The sequence below is a fragment of the Bos javanicus genome, chromosome 10, assembly GCF_032452875.1.
Source record: "Bos javanicus breed banteng chromosome 10, ARS-OSU_banteng_1.0, whole genome shotgun sequence".
In the NCBI taxonomy this organism is placed as follows: domain Eukaryota; kingdom Metazoa; phylum Chordata; class Mammalia; order Artiodactyla; family Bovidae; genus Bos; species Bos javanicus.
Genome location: NC_083877.1, coordinates 56,134,339 through 56,161,729, shown reverse-complemented (window position 1 = coordinate 56,161,729; position 27,391 = coordinate 56,134,339). Strand labels below are relative to the sequence as shown.

At 38.1% G+C, this 27,391-nt stretch overlaps 1 protein-coding gene across 1 annotated transcript in view; it reads right to left on the bottom strand.

Moving 5' to 3' along the window:
* The window catches only part of WDR72 (WD repeat domain 72), a 226,498-nt gene that overhangs the window by 142,982 nt on the left and 56,125 nt on the right, over positions 1-27,391 (bottom strand). Inside the window, exon 13 of the mRNA XM_061431240.1 lies at positions 25,351-25,546. Within this exon, the coding sequence (XP_061287224.1) occupies positions 25,351-25,546 (196 nt within the window). The remainder of the gene's footprint in view (positions 1-25,350; positions 25,547-27,391) is intronic.

Below are 27,391 nucleotides of genomic sequence, written 5' to 3'. Positions count from 1 at the left end.
AGAAAGGGTTTTTCTTCTCTGATTGGGGGCAGCCTGGGTGGCTTCTTCCCCAGAACCAGGCTCCTGCAGTGCATGTGAGCCAGTAGATAGCAGCTTCACTTGGCACAGTCTCTGCCTGGTTTTATAACAGAGTGCCTCCAGCGAGGCATCTGCCTGTGAACTGCTTTCCCTAGTCTAAAAGTGGGCATATTTCTGGCAAGTTACACCACACCACAGCAGCTCCTCTACCATCCAGTGACCTCAGCTGTGACCTCCTCCAGCAAAGTCAGGATCATAGCCTTGGGGATAGGGCGAGTGTTTCCTTGGGCAGCTGTCTCATCTGCAGAGTAATGACGGCTCCTTAAATCTACTTTTCCTATATTCTTTAGAGTTTTCTTTAGTTCTTATTAACCTGTTCCTCCCACTGAAATTCTTTATGGTGGTTACTAATGTTTTATGTTACATGATCTCTGTTCAAATTACTATGTCATTTCTCTCTCCTGATTACATCTTGATTAATGTATCATGATGGCGAAAGAGGAGAGTGAAAAAAGCTGGCTTGAAACTCAGCTTTAAAAACTAAGATCAGGGCATCTGGCCTCATCACTTCATGGCAGATAGAAGGGGAAAAAGTGGAAGCAGTGACAGATTTTATTTTCTTGGGCTCCAAAATCACTGTGGATGGTGACTGCAGCCATGAAATAAAAAGATGCTTGCTCCTTGGAAGGAAAGCTATGACAAACCTAGACAGTGTATTACAAAACAGAGACATCATTTTTTCCCAAAAAGGTGTGTATAGTCAAAGTCAAAGCTATGATTTTTACAGCAGTCATATACAGATGTGAGAGCTGGATCATAAAGAAATCTGAGCACTGAAGAATTGATGCTTTTGAAGTGTGGTGTTGGAGAAGACTCTTGAGAGTCCCTTGGACTTCAAGGAGATCAAACCAGCAATCTTAAAGGAAATCAAGCCTGAATATTCATTGGAAGGACTGATGCTGAAGCTGAAGCTCCGATACTTTGGGCACCTGAGGCCAAGAGTTGATTCATTGGAAAAGACCCTGATTCTGGAAAAGACTGAAGGCAAAAGGAGAAGAGGGCAACAGAGAATGAGATGGTTAGATAGCATCACCAACTCAATAGACACGAATATGAGCAAACTCCAGAGGATAGTGGAGGACAGGGAAGTCTGACCCGGTACAGTCAGATCTCAAAGAGTCGGACACGACTTAGTGACTGAACAATAACAGCAGTATATCATGGATAAATCACTTCTGATGCAGAATGTTCCTTTCAATTTATTCCTGAAATTATGGGATTTACATAACTTCAGGGATACACTTAAATTGTTAAAGTATAGGAGGGAGGGCATGGCTCCCTCCTATGAACACAGGATGGCTGTTCAACTCTAATAAGCTGCCTCTGGCAAGAACAGAATAGTCACTACTGCCTGAAGTATCAGAAACTGAAGGCTTATGAAACTGCTTAATTTAACTTCCAATTTCAGAGGAACCTTTCTTTTTCAAAGTGAAAAAAAAAAAAAAGTGAAAGGGTTAGTTTCTGAGTTGTGTCCAACTCTTTGACCCATCAGGCTCCTCTGTCCATGAAATTCTCTAGGCAAGACTACTAGAGTGGGTAGCCATTCCCTTCTCCAAAGTGAACTCAATGATAATTAGGACTTTTTCCTTTTGCACTGTACTACCTCAAGAATATGATTTAACTCACACCTAATCATGGCATCTGGTCCCATCACTTCATGGGAAATAGATGGGGAAAGAGTGTCAGACTTAATTTTTGGGGGCTCCAAAATCACTGCAGATGGTGACTGTAGCCATGGAATTAAAAAACACTTACTCCTTGGAAGAAAAGTTATGACCAACCTAGATAGCATATTCAAAAGCAGAGACATTACTTTGCCAATGAAGATCCGTCTAGTCAAGGTTATGGTTTTTCCAGTGGTCATGTATGGATGTGAGAATTGGACTGTGAAGAAGGCTGAGCACCAAAGAATTGATGCTTTTGAACTGTGGTGTTGGAGAAGACTCTTGAGAGTCCATTGGCCTGCAAGGAGATCCAACCAGTCCATTCTGAAGGAGATCAGCCCTGGGATTTCATTGGAAGGAACAATGCTAAAGCTGAAACTCCAGTACTTTGGCCACCTCATGCGAAGAGCTGACTCATTGGAAAAGACTCTGATGCTGGGAGGGATTGGGGGCAGGAGGAGAAGGGGATGACAGAGGATGAGATGGCTGGATGGCATCACTGACTCGATGGACGTGAGTCTGAGTGAACTCCAGGAGTTGGTGATGGACAGGGAGGCCTGGCGTGCTGCGATTCATGGGGTCACAAAGAGTCAGACACAACTGAGCGACTGAACTGAACTGAACTGAACTGACTCTTCATTTGGGTCCATCTGAATATGATGTAGGAACACATGTGAGTTAAATATTATTGAAAGTCACAATACCATTTCTTCCTTCAAAGTAGATGTGTAAAAAATACCATAAAATCTACCCCTGATAAAATATTCATTGTATAGAATACCTTTCATAAATATCTTACATTTTTTCCCTATTGCTTAGTTTTTAATGAGTTTTTATACAATTTGTTTTAACCCTAACTATACAACAGTACATTAGAGAATGGAAACAATCACAAGAGAGCTTAGAACAATTAACATGCTAACAAAAAATGAAGAAAAAATGGTCCTGGCCAGTATTCCAGGCAGTTATCACTGATCCAAAATTACGTATTCCTCAAGAAGCCAGTGCACCAACAAAGGAAACTATAAGCAAGGTGAAAAGGCAGCCTTCAGAATGGGAGAAAATAATAGCAAATGAAGCAACTGGCAAACAACTAATCTCAAAAATATACAAGCAACTCCTACAGCTTAATTCCAGAAAAATAAATGACCCTATCAAAAAATGGGCCAAAGAACTAAATAGACATTTCTCCAAAGAAGACATACAGATGGCTAACAAACACATGAAAAGATGCTCAACATCACTCATTATCAGAGAAATGCAAATCAAAACCACTATGAGGTACCATTTCACGCCAGTCAGAATGGCTGCGATCCAAAAGTCTACAAGCTATAAATGCTGGAGAGGGTGTGGAGAAAAGGGAGCCCTCTTACACTGTTGGTGGGAATGCAAACTAGTACAGCCACTATGGAGAACAGTGTGGAGATTCCTTAAAAAACTGGAAATAGAACTGCCTTATGACCCAGCAATCCCACTGCTGGGCATACACACTGAGGAAACCAGAAGGGAAAGAGACACGTGTACCCCAATGTTCATCACAGCATTGTTTATAATAGCCAGGACATGGAAGCAACCTAGATGTCCATCAGCAGATGAATGGATAAGCAAGCCGTGGTACATATACACAATGGAGTATTACTCAGCCATTAAAAAGAATACATTTGAATCAGTTCTAATGAGGTAGATGAAACTGGAGCCTATTATACAGAGTGAAGTAAGCCAGAAAGAAAAACACCAATACAGTATACTAACGCATATATATGGAATTTAGAAAGATGGTAACAATAACCCTGTATACGAGACAGCAAAAGAGACAATGATGTATAGAACAGTTTTTTGGACTCTGTGCGAGAGGGAGAAGGTGGGATGATTTGGGAGAATGGCATTGAAACGTATAATATCATATATGAAATGAGTCACCAGTCCAGGTTCGATGCATGATACTGGATGCTTGGGGCTGGTGCACTGGGACGACCCAGAGGGATGGTATGGGAGGGAGGAGGAAGGAGGGTTCAGGATGGGGAACATGTGTATACCTGAGGCGGATTTTTGTTGATATATGGCAAAACCAATACAATATTGTAAAGTTAAAAAATAAAATAAAATTTTGAAAAAAAGAAGAAGCCAGTGCACAGAAACGTAAGAAACAGCCCAGCCTCTTTGCAGAGCCTAGGTCCATATTGACAATATTTCCACATGTATAGCCTGCTTTCATCACTTAATGAAAACACTGCACAACATCTTTAATTACAGTTTCACCAAATGTGAAACATCACTAATTACATTTTACACCAAAACTTTCTCTGTGGCCCCTTTTGAAACTGTGTGTCTAGCTGATGTCCTCTCTATCTGCCAAAGCTTACAGTCCTGAGACATCACTGCATGATCAATAAGAGCAGACTCAGCACCAGCCTGCCATTCACTTGAATCCTGGTTTTACCCTTTCGTGTTGTGTGGTCTTGGGCGAGTCATTTTACATTTCCGTGCCTCACTTTCCTCATCTGTGCAATGGGGATCTTAATCATTCTTACCTCACAGGGAATTAGATTGAGTAGATATGTAGAACGTCTTAGGGTGGGTTCTGGCACACAGTGGGTGCTGCGCTATCTGACAGTCTTCCTCTGATGTCCGTGGGTTCTTACCCAGCCCCTTGCGAGTAATTTAACAAACCTATTCAGCTCTGTGGCTCTAGGATCTGCCTGACTCCAGGCCTGAGCTCACTAGGCATAAGAGCAGTGTGGTCTCCTCTGCCTCCTACCTGAAACTCAAAACTCCTCCTTGCCTCTCAGGGTAGATTATAATCAAAATCAGAGTAGGATTATACATTTGCCTTACTTTTTAATCCTCCTCAGTAAACCAGGCTGGAGTCTGGCCTAAATTAAAGGCTGGATAAATACTTCTTAGTGGATTATATGACATCAGTAATGTGGCTAATGATTTTTCACGGTGGCTACACTTGGGATTAAATCCAAACTCCTTGACCCACAAGTCATATTCTTGCCCCAGCTTCCTCCCATGTCATCCTCTCCTTGTTCACAAATTAGATCTTTTTTTTGTTTGTTTAAAAAACAGTTCTTTGTTTTTAAACTTTTTATTTTGTATTGTGGTATAGCCAATTAAAAACATTGTGATAGTTTCAGGTGAACAGCAAAAGGACTCAGCCATACATGTACATGTATTCATTCTCCAAACTCCCCTCCCATCCAGGCTGCCACATAGCATTGACTAGAGTTCCATGTGCTATAAGATATAAGAGGATCTTGCTGGTTATCCACTTTAAATATAGCAGTGTGTATGGGTCTATCCCAAACTGCTAACTATCCCTCCCCCCAACAGACTCAAAGACAAGAGAATGAATTTATGATTGCCAATGTGGGGTAGGAGATCTTTGAAAATAAATTCTTTCCAGCTAGCTCCATCTTTCTCCTTAAGTAGTAGCTTAAAGCCTCACTTCTTCAGAGAGGCTCTTTTAAAGTAAATTCTCCTCTGATGCATTGTTTTTTCTATCTCAGCTTCTTTATTTTGAAGATCTTAACACATTTGTAATTGGTATATTTTATTTGCTAGTTAAATTCAGGGTTTTCTCCCTACCAAGTGCTAAATTCTTTTTGGAAAGCAGAGTTCAACATGTGCTTGCTCAGTGAATGAATAAACCAAATTTTGCTGGTTTTTTTTGTAGCAGTGGAAGGAGGTGGCTATGAAAGCATCAGAGCATGCCATGGTCTCAGTGTGACAGAAAAAAAACACCAAATTATACCCCTTTGTAAACATCAACCCTGGAGTCCAGGAGGAACTAACACTGGGAAAAGCAGCATTTACATGCCTGATGCCTGAACCAGGTCTCAGCAATGTGGCCAAGTCTTTCCTGATTCCAAGAATCTGGAACTGGAAACACAAGTGAGTCTCTGAATGGCATATTTTAACTTGACCTGTGGAGTAGCCCATTGCTTGCTGCCTAAATGGCCTGGATAATGCAGCAGAGTTGTTTCTGCTTCCATTCAAGCAGACATGCAGAGTTAACATATGCAGTTCCAGATAGTGATCAGAGCAGAGAGACAAAGGCTTAAGCATTATCAGCAGATGAGTGAGGATTAAATACCAATGAAATAATGTCATTTTCATCTTCAAGAGAGTATGGAATAAGATTTGTCAAGAGACCAGTATAAAACCTTTAGCAGTTTTCTACACACAAAGAGGAAAGGAAAGAAAGAAAATTCAGAAATTGTTGTAAATCAGTATGTTGTAAGAATACAGTCATATTTTAAGCGCATTGGGATTGTCAATATTTATAGGGCATTATAGTTTTTTTGTTTAGTTTTGTTTTTAAATAGGGCAAATAATACCTTTATAATATGCCTGTAATGAAATCTGATTCTGAAGTATCAATCTATTTTAAATCAAGACGTGTACCAGGAAGGATGCTGCCTTCAATAGTGACAGAACATGGCAGAGGATAAAGAGAATACATTCAGATGATAAAATATCCCTTATATGTCATAGACTTGAATATCTACATAAAGAAAAGGAAGGAGAAGTAATATTCTACACTTTGATTCCCTTCCAAAGAAGCAGAGATTGCTCCCTTGATTTTATTTCTCTTATAATCTTCCCATATTTTAAATATTTGTTATCTTCTATTTAAACATTTTTCAACTCCCACTAATATGTGTTTTCTAAAATCAACAAAATTATCATAGCCTGCTACCAATTAATGAATAGCTTTAAATTACATATTTAAAAACCCAAGCCAGATAAACTTTGTTCTACAATTTAACAACTAGGTCAGCTAAGTCTATAAGAAAACCAATACCTATAATCTCAAAACCGTCAGAAATGGTTACAAAACAAAACATAGTTACGTGATGAATACATTTGCAAACAGTGAGTAAATTAAGATTCAAAAACAATACTCAGATGGGTTAGTTTTTAACCACATTTTACGTAAATATTTTGCTTACTCAAAATTTTGTAAATAAAATTGAGATAGTAGATAATTTATTATAACTTATGGTGTTTTGCCTCAGAAGAACAGTATAAAAATAGCATTATTACAGAAACATAAAATCTTCCCAGCACACTAATATCACATATATTGTAAACCAACAAATTTTAAACAATTTGTTTAATCAAAAATTTTATCAATTAAATATTGTGCTTATTGTGGAATTGTGAAAAATCAGAATTTGGTAAATAATTCCTATCTTGTGATTAGCAATTGATATAAATTATACTTATATGACTAAAGCTTAATAGTGAGAACATGTGAGTGGACACATTATAGACTTAGGTCCTTTTTCTACATCAGGTAGGCATTTTCTAACTGACTACATCACAATATCAGGCAGTAATTAAGAGGGCAGTTATACTTCAAATTGACTGTCTCCAGAAGAGAACAGGCTGGAATAATGGCCTCACTACCACATTTAGTAGTCAAATTAATAAAATCAGGTTTCAACAAAACAGCTTATTGACAGCTATAATCAAATTCCACGTATCAAGGCATTTGACCACTGGGGTCTGTTGTGAGATTTACCATTTATCTTCAGTTACACGTGAAGTTCATTGCTTTGTTCACAGAAGTGCATGGAGATCGACCTGGTGCCCTCTTCCTAACAAAACCATTTCACAGTTACTGCATCTTACTCCAGAAAATGTATAACTGATGGGGGTTCTGACCAGGGATAGGGGACCCAGGAGGTATCAAACTTAGCTAACTAGAAAATAAGGGAAGGGTGAGGATAGGAAATGGATCTGAAAACATTAAATTAGGCATAAAGGCATGCACCTCCACTCCTAGATGTATATGAATAAATTCAGCTGTAAAATAGATTGCCAAGGATGTGACTCATTTTATTCTATACAGAAGTCTTAATATGATAAACTCAGGATTGGCTTCACATCAACCTTCTATACCTTAAGGGTATGTAGAATACATTTTCACAAAGTCTCTGACCACCACGACCTTAACCCCAGCTCTGCCACTGCCTCTAGCACATTCAGAGCAACACTGGGATTTATCAGCTGGGCCACCTCAACCCTCACATCTAATTCTGACCATTGACCTCTAGAAAAACAGAATAAAGGGGTGAGAGTGGGGGTAGGGTGAAAGAAAAAAAGAATAAAAATACATTGAGGTTTGAAGTTGCTGACATATATAAGGATTACAAATAATACACTAATTTTAAACAAATTTGAAGGTAGAGTTTTTTGGAAAATGTATTTACTTATCAAATATTCCTCCTTTTTAAACATGTGCTAACATCATGGAAACTACTATGACTAAATTTTAATTTTTAACCTCATTCTAAGACTTCATATAATTTTAAAACCAATTTAAGAAGTGAGTATTTATGGAAAAGTATTTCTATATAATGATACAAAGAATATATTTAAGTTTAAAATTACCTGTTATAAACAAAACATTAAAATTGTACTGCTTATAAGTATTGCAAAATGTCATTCAACCTGTATTTTTTATTCTTTTATACAAGGTATGCTTATTTTTTTACTTTTAAAATATTTCAAAAATAGTCTTTTTTCCCTCATTTTCTTGGTTGAAGATTATTTTACTTAGAGGATACAATATTCCTAGAGATTTGACTCTATCATTTATTCACTTCTGTTGTCAATTAATTTAGTTAGGTAAATATCTTACTGAGTTGCTCTGGAATTTTGCAGGGAAAAATAGAGTATTGGATAAGGAAAAATCAGGAAATAGTCTCTTGAATAAGATGTTGGTTGGGTGAGGGTGGAGTCACAGGGAAAGTCACTTTTTTGTTTGAGGGACATGATGGTCATGGGAGGACAGAAACTTTTTAATTGCAATCAATTTCTCCCTGGTATATGGCAATGGTTTCCTTCAGGCAAAGAATGGGTGACCAAACCTCCAACAGGCATGTCAGCACCAATTCTCAGTGTACCTTCACTATAGTTCCGGCACACCGTGCCTCCACTTATACAATTTCATATCATGTTTTTGTACCCAGCTACACAAAAAGCTTCTCCTATCTCTTCGTTCTTCCATTCCAAACACTATCCTAACTGAACACCAATATGACAGGTAGAATTCTACGAATAATCCCCAATAACCTCATCCTTAAGTGAATCTTTCCCTTGTGAATACAATTACAGCACTTCAGTGATTATGTTGTTACATGGCAAAAAGTAACAATGCATATATAATTAAAGTTTCTAATTTGCAGACCTTAAAATAGGGAGATTATTCAAGTGGGCCAGGCCGAATAGCAATTTTTCTCCAGCTGATAGGAGAGGGGTACATCAGAGATATTTAAAAGCATAAGAAGGAAGCAAAGTGTCATTTTTTTTTAAAGTTTTGCTCTTATTTTACTAGGAGCATGATCCTCCATCTCTATATTTCAAAATTATGCCATTAAAACTTTAAGGCTGGCCCCATGTGGTGTGCCTGTGAAGACCAATAAACAAGAAGCCATCTTCAATGCTCAGCAAAAACACACAAACAAAATATTTGTAGGATGGCAGTTGCACAACTTAGAGTAATTTTTTTTTGTCATGTTCTCTTTGGCCAAACACATTTGCAAGAAATGAGTTTCCATTCCCTCTGGCTTTAGTTCTCTGAACTGATGGTGTCTGTACCGTAGGATGTCTGAGAAGCCTATAGGTATGTAGGAGATTTAGGGAAAATTTGGGCTAGAGGTTATATTAATTCTCATTTACTAGAACCATCTGACTTTATTTTTTAGATAACTTTTCTGTTTATTTTAAAAAATGTTTTTGGAATACAGTTGATTTACAGTGTTTTAGTTTCAGGTGTACAGCAAAGTGATTTTTTTTTTTTAAGATTCTTTTCCATTATAAGTCATTACAAGATTTTTTTTTCTCTAAGAGTGTATATTAAAGACATTTATTGCAGCAATTTTGCTGTAGCAAATACAAAACATATAAAAAACAACTGGTTGTACACTGAATCTGAGGCATAGTTTAAGAAAATACGGTAGATGCAACTTTCAAACTTTAGAATTCTTTAGAATTTTTCTTCTAGCTAGAATATTATTCTAATTAGTCAAATTTATATCTAAAGGCTTTGAAGTATATCTATGACCTGCTAGTGTTGTTGTTTTTTTTAATTTTATTTTATTTTTAAACTTTACAAATTGTATTAGTTTTGCCAAATATCAAAATGAATCCGCCACAGGTATACATGTGTTCCCCATCCTGAACCCTCCTCCCTCCTCCCTCCTCATACCATCCCTCTGGGTCGTCCCAGTGCACCAGCTCCAAGCATCCAGTGATGACTTTGAAGATAGAGGAAACCAGGAAGAAGAATCAGGGAGTGGCCTGGAGGAGTAACAGCACCTACAGCTAGCAAAGAACCTCAGACCTGTAACCACAAAGAACTAAAATTTGCCCAGGACTGAATGAGCATAGAATGGAATTCTTCCTAAAAGCCTCCAGTTCACAGTCCAGTTGGCTGAACCTTGAATTCAAGTCTAAGCAGAGAACCTGGTTGAGCTCACCTGGACTTAGAGAACTGAGAGTTAGTGAATGGGTGTTGTTTCAAGTTGCTAAATCTACGGTGATCTCTTACGCGGCAGCAGGGAACTAATGCAACCTCAAGCCTAAGCAGAGAACCTGGTTGAACCTGGACTTACAGAACTGTGAGTTAATGAATGGGTGTTGTTTCAAGTTGCTGAATCCACGGTGATCTCTTACGCGGCAGCAGGGAACTAATGCAAGTAGTACTTGTGGCCGTACTTTTACTTCAGACAGATTTAGATTTCAGATTTTGTTGTTGTTGTTTCCACTATCTTACAAGTGGAAGTCTGCTTCTTAAGCAAAATAAATAACTAAATACATAACTGTGTAAAGTCATAAAAACAACCATGAAGCCTGGCTAGACATTTCATACTTTTTAATAACTCCCTTCTACCCTCATTCTCTGAGTATTAGGAACCATGAAGAGATTCACTAAATAGGTGAGATTGAGCTTTAATATACACCTCAAAAATTGCCTGGGACTTTCCTGACGGTTCAGTGTTTGGGGCTTTGCCATCCAGGGCAGGGTGTGAGGGTTTGAACCTTGGTCAGGGAGCTGGGATCCCATATGCCTCATGGCCCAAAAACCAAAACATAAAACAGAAGCAATATTGTAACAAATTCAATAAGACTTTTTAAATGGTTCATATTTTTAAAAAATCTTTTAAAACAATGCCTTTTAAAGCTCTCAATTATTTCAGAAGGAACTATACATAAAATATATTTTTTCTCCTTATCATCTTCATTAAAATTGCCATTAGCTATCATTAATTGAGTATATTTTCAGCTTTGCTTAGCACTTAATACACATCTTATTTAATTCTTAATGCAGGAAGGTACACAAAACTGAGGTTGAAAAAGGATAAGTTTCAGGGTATTTGTGTGTCCTGTGGTTGAGGAAGTGGTTAGGGAAGGTATTTTGACTAAAAGCTAGGAAAGGCAAGAAGAATGCCGAGGAGTGGTGTTACATTTCCACCACAGACCATGAGGAATGGCATCTTCGGGGCTAAGTTTAAACTAAATAAGGAGAAGACAATTGAAGAAAGTGTTTGACCGGTGAGGTAGTCAGGAAAGTCTTCAACAGGTCATGTAAGAGATGATGAAGATTCCAATCCATCTGGCTTTAAAGTATCTTGTTTTTAAATATTTTTCTACTTCTGAAGTATACTATATAATTCCATGATTTACTGGAGACTTACAAAATAAATGCAGAATGTAGCTTATCTTTCAGATGATCCAAGTTCATCACTAGACACTGTTGACAGTCTTGAGGTTAAGAAGCAGTAATGCCCTTTGGAATTACTGAGATAAGTTAATAGTGTTTTTCGGTGGGTTCTTAACTCTATAGAACCATTTCCTTTTCCTTATTCTTTAGCCAGAGCATTTTATCCTATTCTTCTCACCAGCATCACTGTTTCTATAATTTATAATCTGCTGCCACTTCCTCTAGGTGATTTGTATGTAGTTGGATACACCTTATACAGTGGAAGGAATCTCACAGAATATAGATAAGCTTTCTGGCATCAACTTTTGTCCTACCCAGTTCTGAATTAGAAAACATTAAGGAAGCATTATTCAGCCTTAAAAAGAGGATATTCTGATACATGCTACAACACGGATGAATCTTGGGGGCATTATGCTAAGTGAAGTAAGCCAGTCATAAAAGGACGAATACTGTGCCGATTCCACGTATATAAGGTACCTAAAGTAGTCAAATTCAAATTCATAGTGACAGAAAGTACAAAGGTGTTTGCCAAGGGCTGCGGGGAGGGGAGAATGAGGACTTATTTTTTATGGGTTTCATTTGGGGAAGATGAAAATGTTCCCAAGATGGCGATGATGGCTGTACAACAATGTAAATGTACTTCAGAATAATTCAAATGGTAAAATTTATGTTATGTATATCTCACCATACACAAAAAAGCATCTGCATTGGTGAGATTGCCCAAGGAAAATGCAAACAAAAAGAGAAGGACACTGAGAACAGGTCCAGGAAACAATAGAGAGAGAGCATACAGAAATAGCTGGGAAAAAGGGGCTCTTGGCCATCAAGAGAAGACAGATTAATGTGAGGCTGAGGATGGAGAGAGAAAAGAGAAGGACTCAAATGGCAGTGACTGCAGACAAGTACCTGCCATCATCGAGGTAACGTCAAGAAAAGTTACATTAAAACAGTGGAGGCAGAGCCAGATTAAAATGTGTTAAATAAATGGGAGGCAACAAAACACATGGCATTTTGTGGAAAACATCAATTACTTTGTGGCGCTCGTGGTAAAGAACCTGCCTGCCTATGCTGACAGATGTAAGAAATGTGGGTTCGATCCCTGGGTTAGGAAAATCTCCTGGAGGAGAGCATGGCAACCCACTCCAGTATTCTTGCCTGGAGAATCACATGGACAGAGGATCCTGGCAGGCTACAGTCCATAGTGTTGCAAAGAGTCGGACACAACTGAAGCGACTTTGCATGCAAGCATGCATCAATTGCTTTGGGGAGAATGACAGAAAGAGATAATACAATTCCTTATTCAAAATGTTTAGACCATAGTGTTTCAGAACTCAGAATTTTTCAGATTTTGCAGAGAGAAGCTAATGCACAAATGTATATTGTATAACAGCTATAGCAGAGTATGGAAGAGCAGACAGTAATAAAACATGCCATGTATCTACAAAAAAAAAAGAATACTTGCACTTTGTGAAATAAATAACATGTTAATTAAGGTTTGATTTTGTTGCCTTACCACAAACTAATTAAAAAAATAAAAATTTTGTTTTCAGAGCTTTTAGATTTTAAATTGTGACTAGAAGAATGGAGACCTCTATTCAAAATAATTGATAGCTAGTTGGCCAGAGGGACTTCCCAGGTGGTACTGCAGGAGACACAAGTGATAAGGGCTTGATCCCTAGGTCAGGAAGATCCCCTGGAGTAGGAAATGGGCAATCCGCTCCAGTATTCTGGAAATGTAAAATAAGATTCGACAAAAGAGCCTGGCAGGCTACAGTCTAAGGGGCTGCAAAGAGTTGAATAGGACTGAGCTACTGAACCCACACACAGGAGGCCAAAACTAGTGAAAAAGATATTTTCTCATATAAGTTGGTAGGGTGCTCAGTTTTCTATAGTATTGGATATTGGATCATACATTTGACCTTTCCTTGTATCTGTGCAGATAAACTAAGTCATCTGATTCCAAACTCCCAGTTTTGCTGTTTATTTATATATTATTAGATTATGATGTATTAAAGATTCTTTTAAACTCAGTATTAAGAAAAGCACAACTTGCTTTGTAAAATCATTGATGAGGGATAGTCTCATTAACAGACCAAACGTAGAATGTGTTTTAAAGATAAATGACATAAAATAAGAAACATGTACAATGTGTTAATCCTAACTAGACTTACAGTTGACACTTCTGGAAGTAAGGAAAGTATGATAACCAAATTCAGTGCAAATCATGAATGAAAAGTAAATTGTCTTGTCAAGCCTTCTTACTCCAGTTCTTTTCCTGGTTCTCAATGTTGATCTATCAGCATACAGTACAATTCCTTTAAGTGAAGTTAGTGAAACAGTTTGCTATCCCCTCAAAGGACAAACCGTAAGATGACACCCTGGGTTCCTCAGTGGCGTTCCTATTTCTCTGACTCTTTGGCCTAGAGTGGATGGAATCTACCTGCAGTTGAATGTGAAAGGGAAAAAATGATAGGCCAAAAGTCCAATACTTTTGAAAAGGCTGAGATTAGCAGCCAACATTTTTTATATCACACAAGATAAAATCTGACAGCATTCCCATAGTCAAATTTCCTGCCCACCACCGAAGACAAGGACTTGACCTTTAGATTTGTTTTCACCAGATTCAACCCTGGAAACACAAAAGACCTTTCCTATCAAATCCTAACAAGTAAGTTAATGGTAGAAGTTGGATATTATTGATGCCCCAGATGAATCAAGTGCATTCAATATCCTTTATCTCTCAGCCAAATCAGAGAACCTACTTTCCCAGAGAATAACAATCATTACAGTCCACTGAGTCTTGTTTTTCCAATCGTTTCCGTGGCAGCTGGCTACTGAGAAGTTGTTAGGGAATTGAAAGAAGGCAGCATGGGGAGGGGCAGATGGCTCCTTTGGGTTTATTTCACCAAACTTGGCAGCTGTGAAACCCACTAATGTTCCAAGCATTCATATAAAATGCTTGCCAAAGGGGCCAAGTTAAGGAAGAGCCACAGAGCAACATTCCTGATGTGTTCCTCTCTCTTGCTATAGAATAGCCCCTGAGAACATTAAATGCAGATTTGGAACTAACATATCCAGCCTGCACTTGATCCAAAATGTAATCAGACTGCAGGAATAAGCTAAAATTGATTATTGCAAGTATTTTCTTTACTTAAAACCTTGAAAGATAGCAAGTAATAAGGGAAACAATAAAGGCAATGAAGTTTCCTATGTCTCTGTACCCTTGGCAGATTTGTTATTTTTCATTTTTTGATTATAAATGTGAATGTAGTGTGATATTTCATTGTGATTTTGATTTCCATTTCCCTGATGGCTAACATATTGGTAATCTTTCCATGTGCTTTTTCACAATTTGCATATCTTATTTGAAGGAATACCTATTCAAGTCTTTGTCCTTTTAAAACTTGATCTTTTATCTTTTTGTTGTATTGTAAAAATTCTTTATACATTCTGGATATTAAACATTTATGAGATATATGATTTGCAAATAAGTTTTACCATTCTGTAGGCTGTCTTTTCACATACTTCATAATGTCCTTAGACGGACAAAAGTTTTTAATTTTTATGAGTTCCAATTTACTTTTCTTTCGTTGCTCCAGTTACTTTTTTATTAATGCAACCATGTGGTATGTGTGTATATATGTGTGTGTGTGGTGTGTGTAGATAAAGTGATAGGAATAGATATATAGATATATATGTAATATACAAATATATGTATGTGCAATATGCACATACATGAGTGGTTAATTAATAAAAATAAAGCCAGTAATCTTACATACATTAACTTATCCCATCTCTTCTACAACATTGTATTATCATCATTACCATGAGGAAACTAAGACTGATCAATTTGTGATTTGCCAGAAAGTGCACAAACTAAAAGTGGCAGAATTTTCTGTCTCTAAATATAAGGCAGTAACGTTAGTTTGATACATTAGGAGTGAATAATGAGTCATATGGAAAAATAATGCTTAAAGAAGCTACACTTTAAAATTTTTCCCAGAAGAGTTTTTAAATCTATCTTATCCAAATTTCTTCAGAATTCTTTTTTACTAGCCATAGATTTTTTTTTTTGCCTTTTTACTGAGGTATAGTTGATATACAATATTATCAATATATAAGTTACAGGTGTACAGTATAGTAACTCACAATATTTAAAGATTATACTCATTTATATCAAGTTATTATAAAATATTGGCTATAGGCCCTGTGTTGAGCAATAAATCCATTAGCTTATTTTATACATAATAGTTTGTATCTCATAATTCTCAATCCCTATGTTGCCCCTCCATCCTTCTCTCTCCCCACTGGTAACTACTAGTTTGTTCACTATAGCTATGAGTCTGTTTCTTTTAGATTCCACATGTGTGGAATAACCATACAATATTTCTCTTTCTCTAACTTATTTCACTTGGTATAATATCCTCTAAGTTGATCCATGCCTACCTGCTCAGTCACTAAGTTGTGTCCAGCTCTTTGCAACCACATGGACTGCAGCCCACCAGGCTCCCCTGTCCATGGGATTTTTCAGGCAAGGATACTGGGGTGGGTTGCCATTTCCTTCTCCATGGGATCTTCCCAAACTAGAGATCAAATCTGTGTCTCCTGCATTGGCAGGTGGAGTCTTTATCACTGAGCCATTAGGGAAGCCCCTAATTCTATCAATGTTGTTGCAAATGGCAAAATTCCATTCTTTTTATGGCCAAGTAGTATTCCATTTTGTATATATATACCACCTCTTATTTCTCCATTTATCTGTTAATGGACACTTAGGTTGCTTGGCAGTTGTAAATAATGCTGCTATGAATATTGGTGGTTTATCATTTCAAAGAACCAGCTTTTAGTTTCACTTATCTTTTCTATTTTTTTTTAGTCTCTATTTTATATTTTCTCTGATCTTTATGATTTCTTGCCTTCTACTAACTCTGAGCTGTTGCTCCTCTGTCTCTACCTCATCCTGGTGTGAGTTTAGGTTATTCATGTGAGGTTTTTTCTTTGCTGAGGTAAACTTGTAAGGCTGTACTTCCCTCTTACAGCTGCTTTTGCTGCATCCCATAGGTTTCTGGATCATCATGTTTTCATTTTCATTTATCTCTAGGTATCTTTTTAACTTTCTCTCTGAAAATAAAAGTGCTTATAATACCTTCAGGCACTTTTTATTCAGGGATCCATTGGCTGTTTAGCAGCATGTTGATGCTGCTGTTGTTTAGTCTCTAAGTTGTGTCCAGCTCTTTGTGACCCCATGGACTATAGTCTGCCAGGCTCCTCTGTCCATGGGATTTGCCAGGAAAGAAATATTGGAGTGGGTTGCCATTTCTTTCTCCAGAGAACCTTCCTGACCCAGGGATCAAACTCAGATCTCCTGCTTGGCAGGCAGATTCTTTAGTACTGAGCCACTTAGGAAGCCCACAGCATATTGTATACAGAAGCAAAATATTTTTAAACATTTTAATAAAACTCGACAGATATTTGCTAATTTTGTCCCATGTGTCAAGTGCTATGCTGTTCCTAGAACAGAACAGTGAACATTGACAGACACAGTTCTTGTCCTTTTGGGTGTTTTAGGCTATTGAAGAGGGCATATGTTAACCCTTAAATTTTAGATACAAAATTATATTTGCTATGAGAACAAATAGCAAAACTCTCCTCTACACTAACTTGCCTTTACCCTGCCTTCAGTTAACAGCTTAGAATACTTGTAGCACTTTCAAGCCTTTAGTGTAATCCATAAACTATGTGCCTGTATGTTGTCCTCTATTTTTTCAAATTGTTTCAAAGGGATGAACTTTTCATGATTTTATTGGAAGACCATGTGTGAAAATTCTAGTATCCCTTCAGAGTGGTATGCCCTTCATCAGAATAAGATATAACTGTTGAGCTAAACTAGAGTGGTGATAGGAAGATAAAGAAGGAGAAACAGAGAAACTTTCTGTATAAAATAGTACAGTAATACATGAAGGATTTATCATAAGTAATACTTAATGTTTATTCAGTGTTAACTACCATTAAGAGATGGTAAGTTTTTGAGGAGTTAAAAGTTGATTGGGATAATAAGAATTGGAAAGAGTAGAACAAGATTCAAACTAAGCAGTACGAATCTCAGGGCTCATAGACACTAATTTCTACTCAAGATGTTGAATTTTGACAAATGTGCAACTATTTAGTAGCTAAAGTCCTGACAAAGTCCATATGCACAAGCATGTACATAAGAAATTGCACACTCTTGCACACAATACTACCTGAATCAAAATCTCAAATTATAGTGTAGCTGTGGTAAATAGAACCAAGAAAGAAGAAATAAAGATTCCCCCCAAAATAGGCAGGAAACTAAAAATACATGTTGAGTAATAACATCAGTAATTGTTGTAATAAAGAAGAAAAGGGCTTGGAAAAGGTGATATAGGAAAAAAGCCCACCCTGTACTTTAACGTATCCTATTTTTCTTTTCCAAAAACAATCATCCCAAGAGGGTTCCATCTGTAATATAGCACAACAAAATAATGTGGCTCTGAGAAAATGACATATCAGAGAGACTACTGCCTGCCGGATGCTGCATACCCAAAACCTACCCTTAAAATGCAAATAATGAAAGTCATACTCTGGTTGTGCTGACAAGGCAGTTGGCACAACATAACTTTACCTCTTATCTACAAAGGGGTGACCTTGATGAGAAAACCGAGCAACACTGCCCCTCAGAATGCTATAGTTGGTAACTAGTGGAATTGTAAATTTTTAGGATCAAACCCAGGTCTCCCACATTGCAGGCAGATTCTTTACCAGCCGAGCCACAAGGAAAGCTTTATTTTACATACTATATACTAAATATAGTAGGGTTCCCCTGGTAGCTCAGTGGTAAAGAATCCACCTGCCAGTACTGGAGACGCAGGTTTGATCCTTGGGTTGGGAAGATCCCCTGGAGACAGAAATGGCAACCCACTTCAGTATTTCTTGCCTGGGAAACTCCATGGACAGAAGAGGCTGGTGGGCTATAGTCCATGGGGTAGCAAAAGATTTGGACACGACTTAGCAGCTAACATCAACTAAATATACTATATACTACAAAAGAAGAAAACCAACTAAAACTTTTGGACTGGAAAATTATTTCTCCAGGTAGTGACCTTGTGTGATATTCTGGAGTGGCAAAGTAGGAATTTAGACACATGATTCTATTGTGTTAGGGAAAATATGACTACCTATATCTGGGAAACTGTGTTTTACATATATCTATATAGCCTCATCCAAAACAACTAAAGCAAACTCAGATCTATAGTAGATTAAACATTGGTTGTTTTCTAAAAATATGTCCTATTACTATTACTTGACAAACCTCATCTTATCTTTCTTAAGAGTTTTAGTTTTAAAATTTTCTTTTCTTCTTGTACTTTGAAACCACGGAAGAACAAATGTATCATTTATATGGCATCATAGTAGATGGATACTTTTATAGCTAGCTGCTACTAATTTCACTAAGAAATTAAGAGAGAGGAAATTTAACACCTGTGGTGAAAATAACTCTGAAATGCACTGTCTTCTTCCTTACTTCCTTAATTTCATATTCATAGGCTTTGTTCCCATTGTCTGTTTATAAGACGGTTTTAAAACTCAAAGTGTGTTTTCCCACAGAAACCATGTCATAACTAGAGGCTGGATCCTCAGGCCATGCTGCCAGAGTAAAGCTTCCTGCTCAAGGTCACACAGCTCACATTACTGAGAAGACATAAGAAGAAACTAACAAAAACAGATTCACAGGGACTCTCAGCTCTACCCACTCACTGGCCTTGAACCCTAGGCCCCAAACTGTTCTTGAGATGTCCTTAGGTTTGGAATCCACCTTGGATATAATACCTTTAGATATTCTTCCTGAAGCCAGTGCCTGGGAAAGAGAAAGCCTAGGTCCCAGCAGGAGTCACAGGAGGGGACTGGCAGTTGCCCATAAACTGTGCAAGCATATCTAAGAGCTTCCTGAACAAGGGAAATGATTTCAGCATATTTTTTTTTTTGGATGACCGTCTTCCCAGCAGCACAAGAAAGACTGCCCTGAGCAGTGACTCCTACGTGTGCTTCTCCTGCCCTCCTGTCAGCTATCGCTTCTGCTATCAGAGTTCCTGCCACTAACAGTCTCCCCACTTGCAATTTGCTATTTCTAATCTGTCATCTGAGAAATCAGATGACCAGGGCTGTTAGAACCGTGTGTAAATTGAGAGCCGGGCACTGAGAGATAGCCAGAATTCCTCTCCTTCAGGAGATCATTGCTGGGTTTCCTGGTAGCCACTTCTTTTCTTCTGAGTTTTTCTTATTTAATCCTCTGCTTGACAGCCTCAGAAAGCTGACCTCCATCTGCAGAAGGTGCTTCTGCTGTACAGTACAGTGAAGAACACACGAGAACAAAAGACAAGCACACCACAGTGCAAGTGCCCAACACTCAGCCTGGGGAGCTTCAGACTCAAAAGTTCTCTATGTTCCATTTCCTCCTTAGCAAAATGGGTTTAACCATACAGAGTTGGTGAAATATGATAAATTAAAATTATAAACTGCTTCAGAATAAGTTGTGAAAATAATGATCTTTAAAAGAACTAGTGGCTTTGCCTTCAAAGGGTTCCAAAGAGGCCTCTGTGCAGCCACATCCAGGCTTTATCCTGATTCTTTCATTCATTATTACACAAGCAACCCTTGTCATTACAAATAAATCAGAAATATGGAAAAACAGGAAGAAAGCAAACAAAATCCCACCAAGTGGCAAAGGACATAAACAGACATTTCTCCAAACTGCCGCTGTAAGGCAAATTCAGCCTGTCATCTACTTTTGTAAATAAATGTTTATTGGAACACAGCCCCCCACCCCACTCCTTTATGTATTATCAATGGCCTCTGTGCTACATATGACGGCAGAGTTCAGTAGCTGCAACAGAGACCATATGAATCAGAAAGCTTAGAATATTAACTGCCCAACCCTTTACAGATAAAGTTTTCTTGACCTATCTTATCAATAAATGTTTTACTTTCAAGCAAATATGACTTTATCTTTCCCACACACAAAAACATTCAGTTGTTTAATATAGCATATTTCTTAACACAGGCCATAAGCTTAACAGAAGACCTTCGATAATAATCATAATATTTACATTTAATAACACAAATTCATTACACAAGTTTTCTATTATGTAAATCCATTGCTATAAACAGAAAAGTCCTCAGAATTAATGTAAATTCAATTCTTAAAAGAAAAATGAACTTGCAGCTGAGATTTATTTCTGGTGTGTATTTTAGGGAGAAAAAAAATCAGTATTACATTATCCCTATTGTATCTCATAGCAATGAGAGTGACAAAACTGCCCAGAGTTGTCAGTGCCAAACACAATGTGAGAGCTCAAATATTAATCAAAATGACATCTCCAATTTTTTCCCTTCCTAATCAGGCCTAAACATCATGGGACATCCGGCAGATCAATAAGCAAAACTGGATGTCCTCATCACTCCCAACCTGGCAGCGCTGTACTTTTATCCAGAAGACAAGGGCCCCCACTGCTGCATAAATACTCTGCTCTGATTGTTTGCTTCTCCCATGAGACAAGCATGCCCACCTATGATCCCACACTTTTCCCTGTTACATATCTGACTATGCCACCTGTCACTGAAAAGATATACCTCTGACGATTTCAAGATAAGATAGGCATGGGTGGTACATGGCTCTAGAATATGCCTGTGCATTCTACCAGAGAGAATAAATCAGTGAATAAATACATCTCATGAATAAAGTGAGAATAGATTGTTATAAAGTATCTGTGAAGAACTAGTCTCATATCCTGTCCTCCACAACTGGAGTAAGGTGACACAGGGCCTAATCTATACCCCACCCCTGGGCTTGTGGTGCAGTTGAGAATTAATTACTTTTGGTTTTACTCCCTTTCCTTTGCCTTTTATTTCTAGGTATCTTTCCCCCAAATCCGTATCCCACTGACACCTCCTATTTTTCTTTCTAGGGCTCTCTGGAGTTGCTCTAGTGCTGAAAGATCTGATAAATGCCTGAGTGTCAATTTATTCCTTCTCCATGTATTCAGAGGAGGCAGAGTGCTTGAGAAATGGAGCAGAGAATAGGTCTGTTCACACATAGAATGAAGTTTTTGCACAACTAAAAGGATAAAAATAAGAAAAGTTGGCTGGTGTAGAAAATATACAGACTTCTACAAAAGGAAGTGAGGCATGTGCTGTGAATTTCAAAACCCCTAGGGAAGACTTGGAGGAGAAAGCTAAGGATCTATCTACAGTTGGGCAGCCAGGATCTAAGAGCCACCACAACTGGCCAATGGTAAGATGAACTCATTTGTACTCAATCTATTGAAGTCCAAGAACACTTAGGTTGGTTCATCCATTCATTCATGTGCTAGGCCTGTCAGTGAACAAGCATATTCTAGGCCCTCATAGACCATTTTTCAGCCTAATTGTTTTGGTCCTAGCTGGTACTTTTCTCCCCTAACTTTATGAAACTGTAAATGGAAAGTCTTCCTGATCCTGAATTTTCCTACCTTTACAGGAAAAGGATAATATAAGTATCAAGTAGAATAAACATATTGGAAGTATATTAGCTAGATGAAATGCAGTGTGAGAAAGAAAAAGTAGTTCATTAAATTCTCAACAAAATTGGAATTGCTGAGGTTAAAGGCAGCTCAAAACAAAGCCAATACCAGACACACACTAAAAGGAACAGCATAGACTTATTCATAAGGAATGAGTGTGGTAAGGAATTCAGCTGTCAGCTGTCTCCAGAGTGTTGTGGGGCTCAAATAAGATTATCAACCCGAAGAGGCTTTGAAAAAGTAAAAAGTCACATCACAAATATGAAGGCACTGATATAATTATAGGTGACAAATTTTCACGAGTTATAAGCTTAAGATGAGTTATGGTAGTTCATAAACTATTACTGCAGATTAGCAAGAGATAAATAGCCTCATAATTTCATTTGGAACAAATATCCTATAAGTTAATCGAGCACTAAATGTGCACATATCAGTTTATATGGCCATTTTAAAACAAGCTTTTTTATAGGAAAAAAAATATAAATAACCAACTGTAGGAGATTCCTGAGTTAAAGTATGGCATATCCATAATGGCCACTATGTCAATTATTGTTCATTTGTCAACCCACTCCATCCTTCCGATACCCTTCTGTGTCTTGCTCTGTGCCCTTGGCCGATTTCTAAAACTGCCCTTCCTGTCTGACTTTCAGTTGGATTAAACTAATGAAGGTGACTGCAAAAGGAAAGAGAAGAGAATTTCCTCCAGCTCTCTTTGTTTCAGTACTGAATTTCTGGTGGGAGTGCTATGCATGCAAGCTAGGTCACTTCAGTCATGTCTGACTCTTTGCAACCCTATGGACTGTAGCCTGCCAGGCTCCTCTGTCCATGGGTTTCTCCAGGGAAGAACACTGGAGGGGGTTGGCATCCCCTTCTCCAGGGAATCTTCCCAATCCAAAGATCGAACCTGCATCTCTTACATCTCCTGCATTGTCTGGCAGTTCTTTACCACCAGTGCCACCAGCAAAACCCAGGCAGCTCTATGACCCCAGGGAGTAATCACGCCTCTTTGGCTTCAGCTTGAATTGAGTTCCAGTACTACTATTTTCTCATCATTCACTTCAGCCCTAGAGATGGTAAGAGCTTCCTGATACTGCGAGTGTCCAGGTAACGGCCTCAATGTCCATTCCTTGTCTGTTCCCTAATCCCTATCCACATCCCTCTACAGAGTCCTTTCATTACAGTCTCTTCATTTTACCCACCTGGGTTGAATTCAGTTTCTGACCAGGGCCATGACTGAAATACAATACAGACATCTGTTTATTGACATAGAAAGATGTCTGATAGAAAGTAGATCAAAATATTAGGAGCAGCTATCTTTAGGGAGTGGGATAGGATTCCATTTTTTATGTTTCTCTCTATTCTTCAACTGTTCTACATTTGATTATATATTTGGGGAGCATAAAAATAAATATTAAAATACAATGTTGGAATAAATATGGTTTCAAGAACTACTAGTGGGTTTTCTTCCCTTTGTTACTGCCTGTCCCATCAAAAAGAAATAAATAAAAAGTTGCATAGCTTGAAAGGTATCCTGGTGGGGCAATGGAACCATAAACACTTATGAATACACAGATTTTTAAAAATTCTTCCTAGACTCTGTTTTCTAAGAGAAAATATGTTTGATTAGCAAGTATTTAAAATTTCAAAATTAAAAACAATGCAGTTGTACTTTTTAAAAAATGGATAACCAACAGGGACCTACTGTATAGGACAGGAAACTCTGCTCATTATTCTGTAACAACCTAATTGGGAAAAGAATTTGAAAAAGGATGGATGCATGTATATATACAACTTAACCACTTTGTTATACACCTGAAACTAACACATTATTATATCAACTATACTCCAATATAAAAAAATTAAATAAATACTATTGTAACCATTAAAAAACAATGTAGTTGCACATGTTTGTCAGGGTATATGTTTTACAGATTCAGATTTCACAAGCAAAAGTCAAGATTTTGCAACATTTTTTTGATAATATTTAAAATAGTTAACTCTTACTTAAGACTTGGCACTGTTTACAAGCATTTTAGGTATTCGTTAATGTAAGGGAAGATAAGTACTATTACTCCCATTTCATAGATGAGGAAATTGACATGCAGTGAAGCCCAGTTATTTGTCCAAGGTAATAAGTTCTTCATTAGCAGGTCCTGGAGGCAAGCCCAGGCATTAGAACCCATTTTATCCATTATATTCAAACACCACTTAGTTGATAGATTACCTAAGAATTCTAAAGCTCTTCTAGTTCTGTGAATATATGCAAAGAACAATGGGGAGCCTCATATTGGCTCACCACTTGCTAGTGTGTAATCTCACACATTTACAAATCAGACCTATAGATTCCTCATGGATACAGTGAGGAAAAATACCTCTTCTATCTACCCTAGAAATTGTGATAGTCTAATGGGAAACGAGCATGAAAGCCCATCAAAGCTGCAAAGCAGGACAAATGTAAGGTGATATTATGTAGCATCCTCTGTGTGTCATCATCATTAACACACGAACATCAAATATAAAGAAAATAGCAATTATTTTGGTGAAGTATGGCTCTAAACCATAACATTATAAACTATCCAGTCTGTTAATAACACCCAACATAAAACCACCACGGATTAATCAATACGAATCATGCAATGGTTTCAGTGAAATGTACTCTCCAGTGCACTCCCTTGACTCACATTCATTAATTACTTCACCGTATTTGATTTGTTCCCAGCATTTGCCTGAAATGTGTTGCTCTCAACTTAAGAGTTATAGAGTAAAACTTTTTTTAAAAAAACTTAAAACTTAAAACTATATATTCTCTATGCTATGACATCAAAAGTTCAATTGAACCACTCAGTTTTCAGTTTCCCTGACTCAACTTTTTGGAGTTTTGTAATTAATTATATTCCATTATTACTGATCATCAATTAGCTCAAAATGTTGCTGAGATGGTGAGTATGCTGAAGAAGGCAGAATTCAATGATAATTTGAGACTAATAGTAGGACACTAAATTTCCCTCTTGTTAATAATTAAAGTAGATAACTTATGTATTTATTTATAGCTTCCAGAAATATCCGGCTCAGTCCTGTGCACTGCTCCGTCAGCTAATCACCAGTGGGTCAGGGTCTGACTTGGGCCATGGTGTTTATTTTCCATACATGCCTGCAAACGAAGCCTTTAAGTGTAGCTCAACCAAAGGTAAAAGGAAGTGAGGGATTCGCATGTATTTTCTGGAACTTTCCACCCAGCCAAATGCTTTGATGCATACATACGTAAAGGATAAAAAAAGGTGTAATTTCAATATACCTGTTTCAATTTCCCAGATGTAAACAGAGTCATCTGCACATCCAACAATCAGAAAATTCTCAACGGGATGCCACTTTATCATCCTCACAGGGAAAAGGTGCTTCCGGGCACTCAGGAGGCACCTCCGCCCCTCCAGGTGAAGAAGAGCCACAGAGTGGTCACTGCACACACAGCAGATTACCTGATAACTTCGTAGCTGTGGAAAAAAGAAAATCCAGGATTCTTTGTAAGTAAATAGTCAAATGCTTTCTTTAAAATTAAACCTGATTTCCCCCTTAGTAACATGAGTTTCTGCTAAAACCCCATTTACCAAATGACGGATCTGCTTTCTATAGCACCTCTCCACATAACACTGCACAGAGGGGCTTTGCACACCAAGTAGATTTTAAATCCAAAGACATATCAGGAAGGTCAAAAGACACACAGCAAGAGGAGAATTCCAGGCCAGATCTACTCATAAGATAAATGAAGGACTTGACCATCACTCAGCAGATTCAGGCAGTGAGGCAGACGTCGGAAATAATGCAGAATAAAATAAACCCCAGAACTAATTTGTTGCCACAAAAAGAAGCTATTTGTAGACACAAGCTTAGGCCCAAGGGTATCATGAGCTGGTATTTTCCACTTACAGGCTCAAAATGTGATTTGGTGCTGTTCCCAGAACTATACAAATTCTAATCCAAACAGGAAACTCAGTGTAGACACAATCTAAAAGAGGTAAGCATTAGATAGTTCCAGCTGAATGTACAGCTTCAGAGACACGAGGACCAAAAATAGTGTCACAGGACAAAAATTCTTAAGATACTTTTAAAAACATCAGCATGTGGTTACCTTGAGCATAGTTTAGGACAAACACCATTCTTGCTGGGTGCTGCCGAGGCTCACCCAGAAGTTTACAGGGCAGCTCTGTGCCTCACCACGAGGGCCATGCACTGATCAGCCCACAGTGGGGATGGCTGGAGTGTGCGAAGGAGGAGGAGTGGGCATTTTGTCTGCGCTCTCTTTTTATCTTTTCTAACCATTTTGCGATACGGATGCTCCTACTTTCCCTAAGGCACCTGGCCAGACTTCTGGCTGCTATGTTAAAAGCATCAGTTGACATCCCTTTGAGAATCTGCCAGTGCAAATCACTGACCTCTCTCAGTGGAGCACTGGGGGATGTGTTATTTTTCCTAATAATAAATTTCTCCTCTCCTTTTTAAAGGAGCCTGCAGAAATTCTGAGGGGGGAAATCAAAAATGACAGGTGATATACGGGGAGGCTGGACTTGTAGAAAGGGGCAGATGGCACTGTTGCCCAACTATTACCTCGTGGAGAACCTGCCCAACCCACAGCTTCTAGAACAGACAGCCCAATGTTCTTCAGGAAATTCACACACACATATAACACAAGAAAATAACATGTGAACACAGATTCTATGGCTCGAGTAAACAGTAGACCCCTACTAGGCCAAGTGAATTCTCTTTTCTAGTCATTTGAAGTTGTAAAGCTAAAAGAAGTCATAGGAAGCGGCAAGATAGAGTAATCACAGAAAAGCAGACCATACTGGGGCAGGGGATTCTAAGAGTAACCTTTGTTTCTGAATTTGAGTTCAAGTTCCACTGCAGATTCTGCTGTAGAGTTTTTGTTTTTAAACTTTTTATTCTGTATTGGAGTATAGCCGATTATGGAGGAGGGCATGGCAACGCACTCCAGTATTCTTGCCTGGAGAATCCCCATGGACGGAGAAGCCTAGCGAGCTACAGTCCATGAGGTCATAAAGAGTCGGACACGACTGAGCATGCGCCCAGGAGGAGGAGCGGTTTCTCCCCCAAACTCCCCTCCCATCCAGACTGCCACATAACACTGAGCAGAGTTCCATACGCTTTACAGGAGGTCCTTGTTGGTTCTGTAGTATTTTGTCTTGGATGCCTAAGGATTGCCTTTTATGTCCTTTCAATAAACTCCCCTTTTATTTGGCTTTGAATGTGTCCTGATCTTTGGAGCTCTTGAAACTGATTTGGACTACTATCCTGGAGTCTAAAGGAAAATATATATTTTT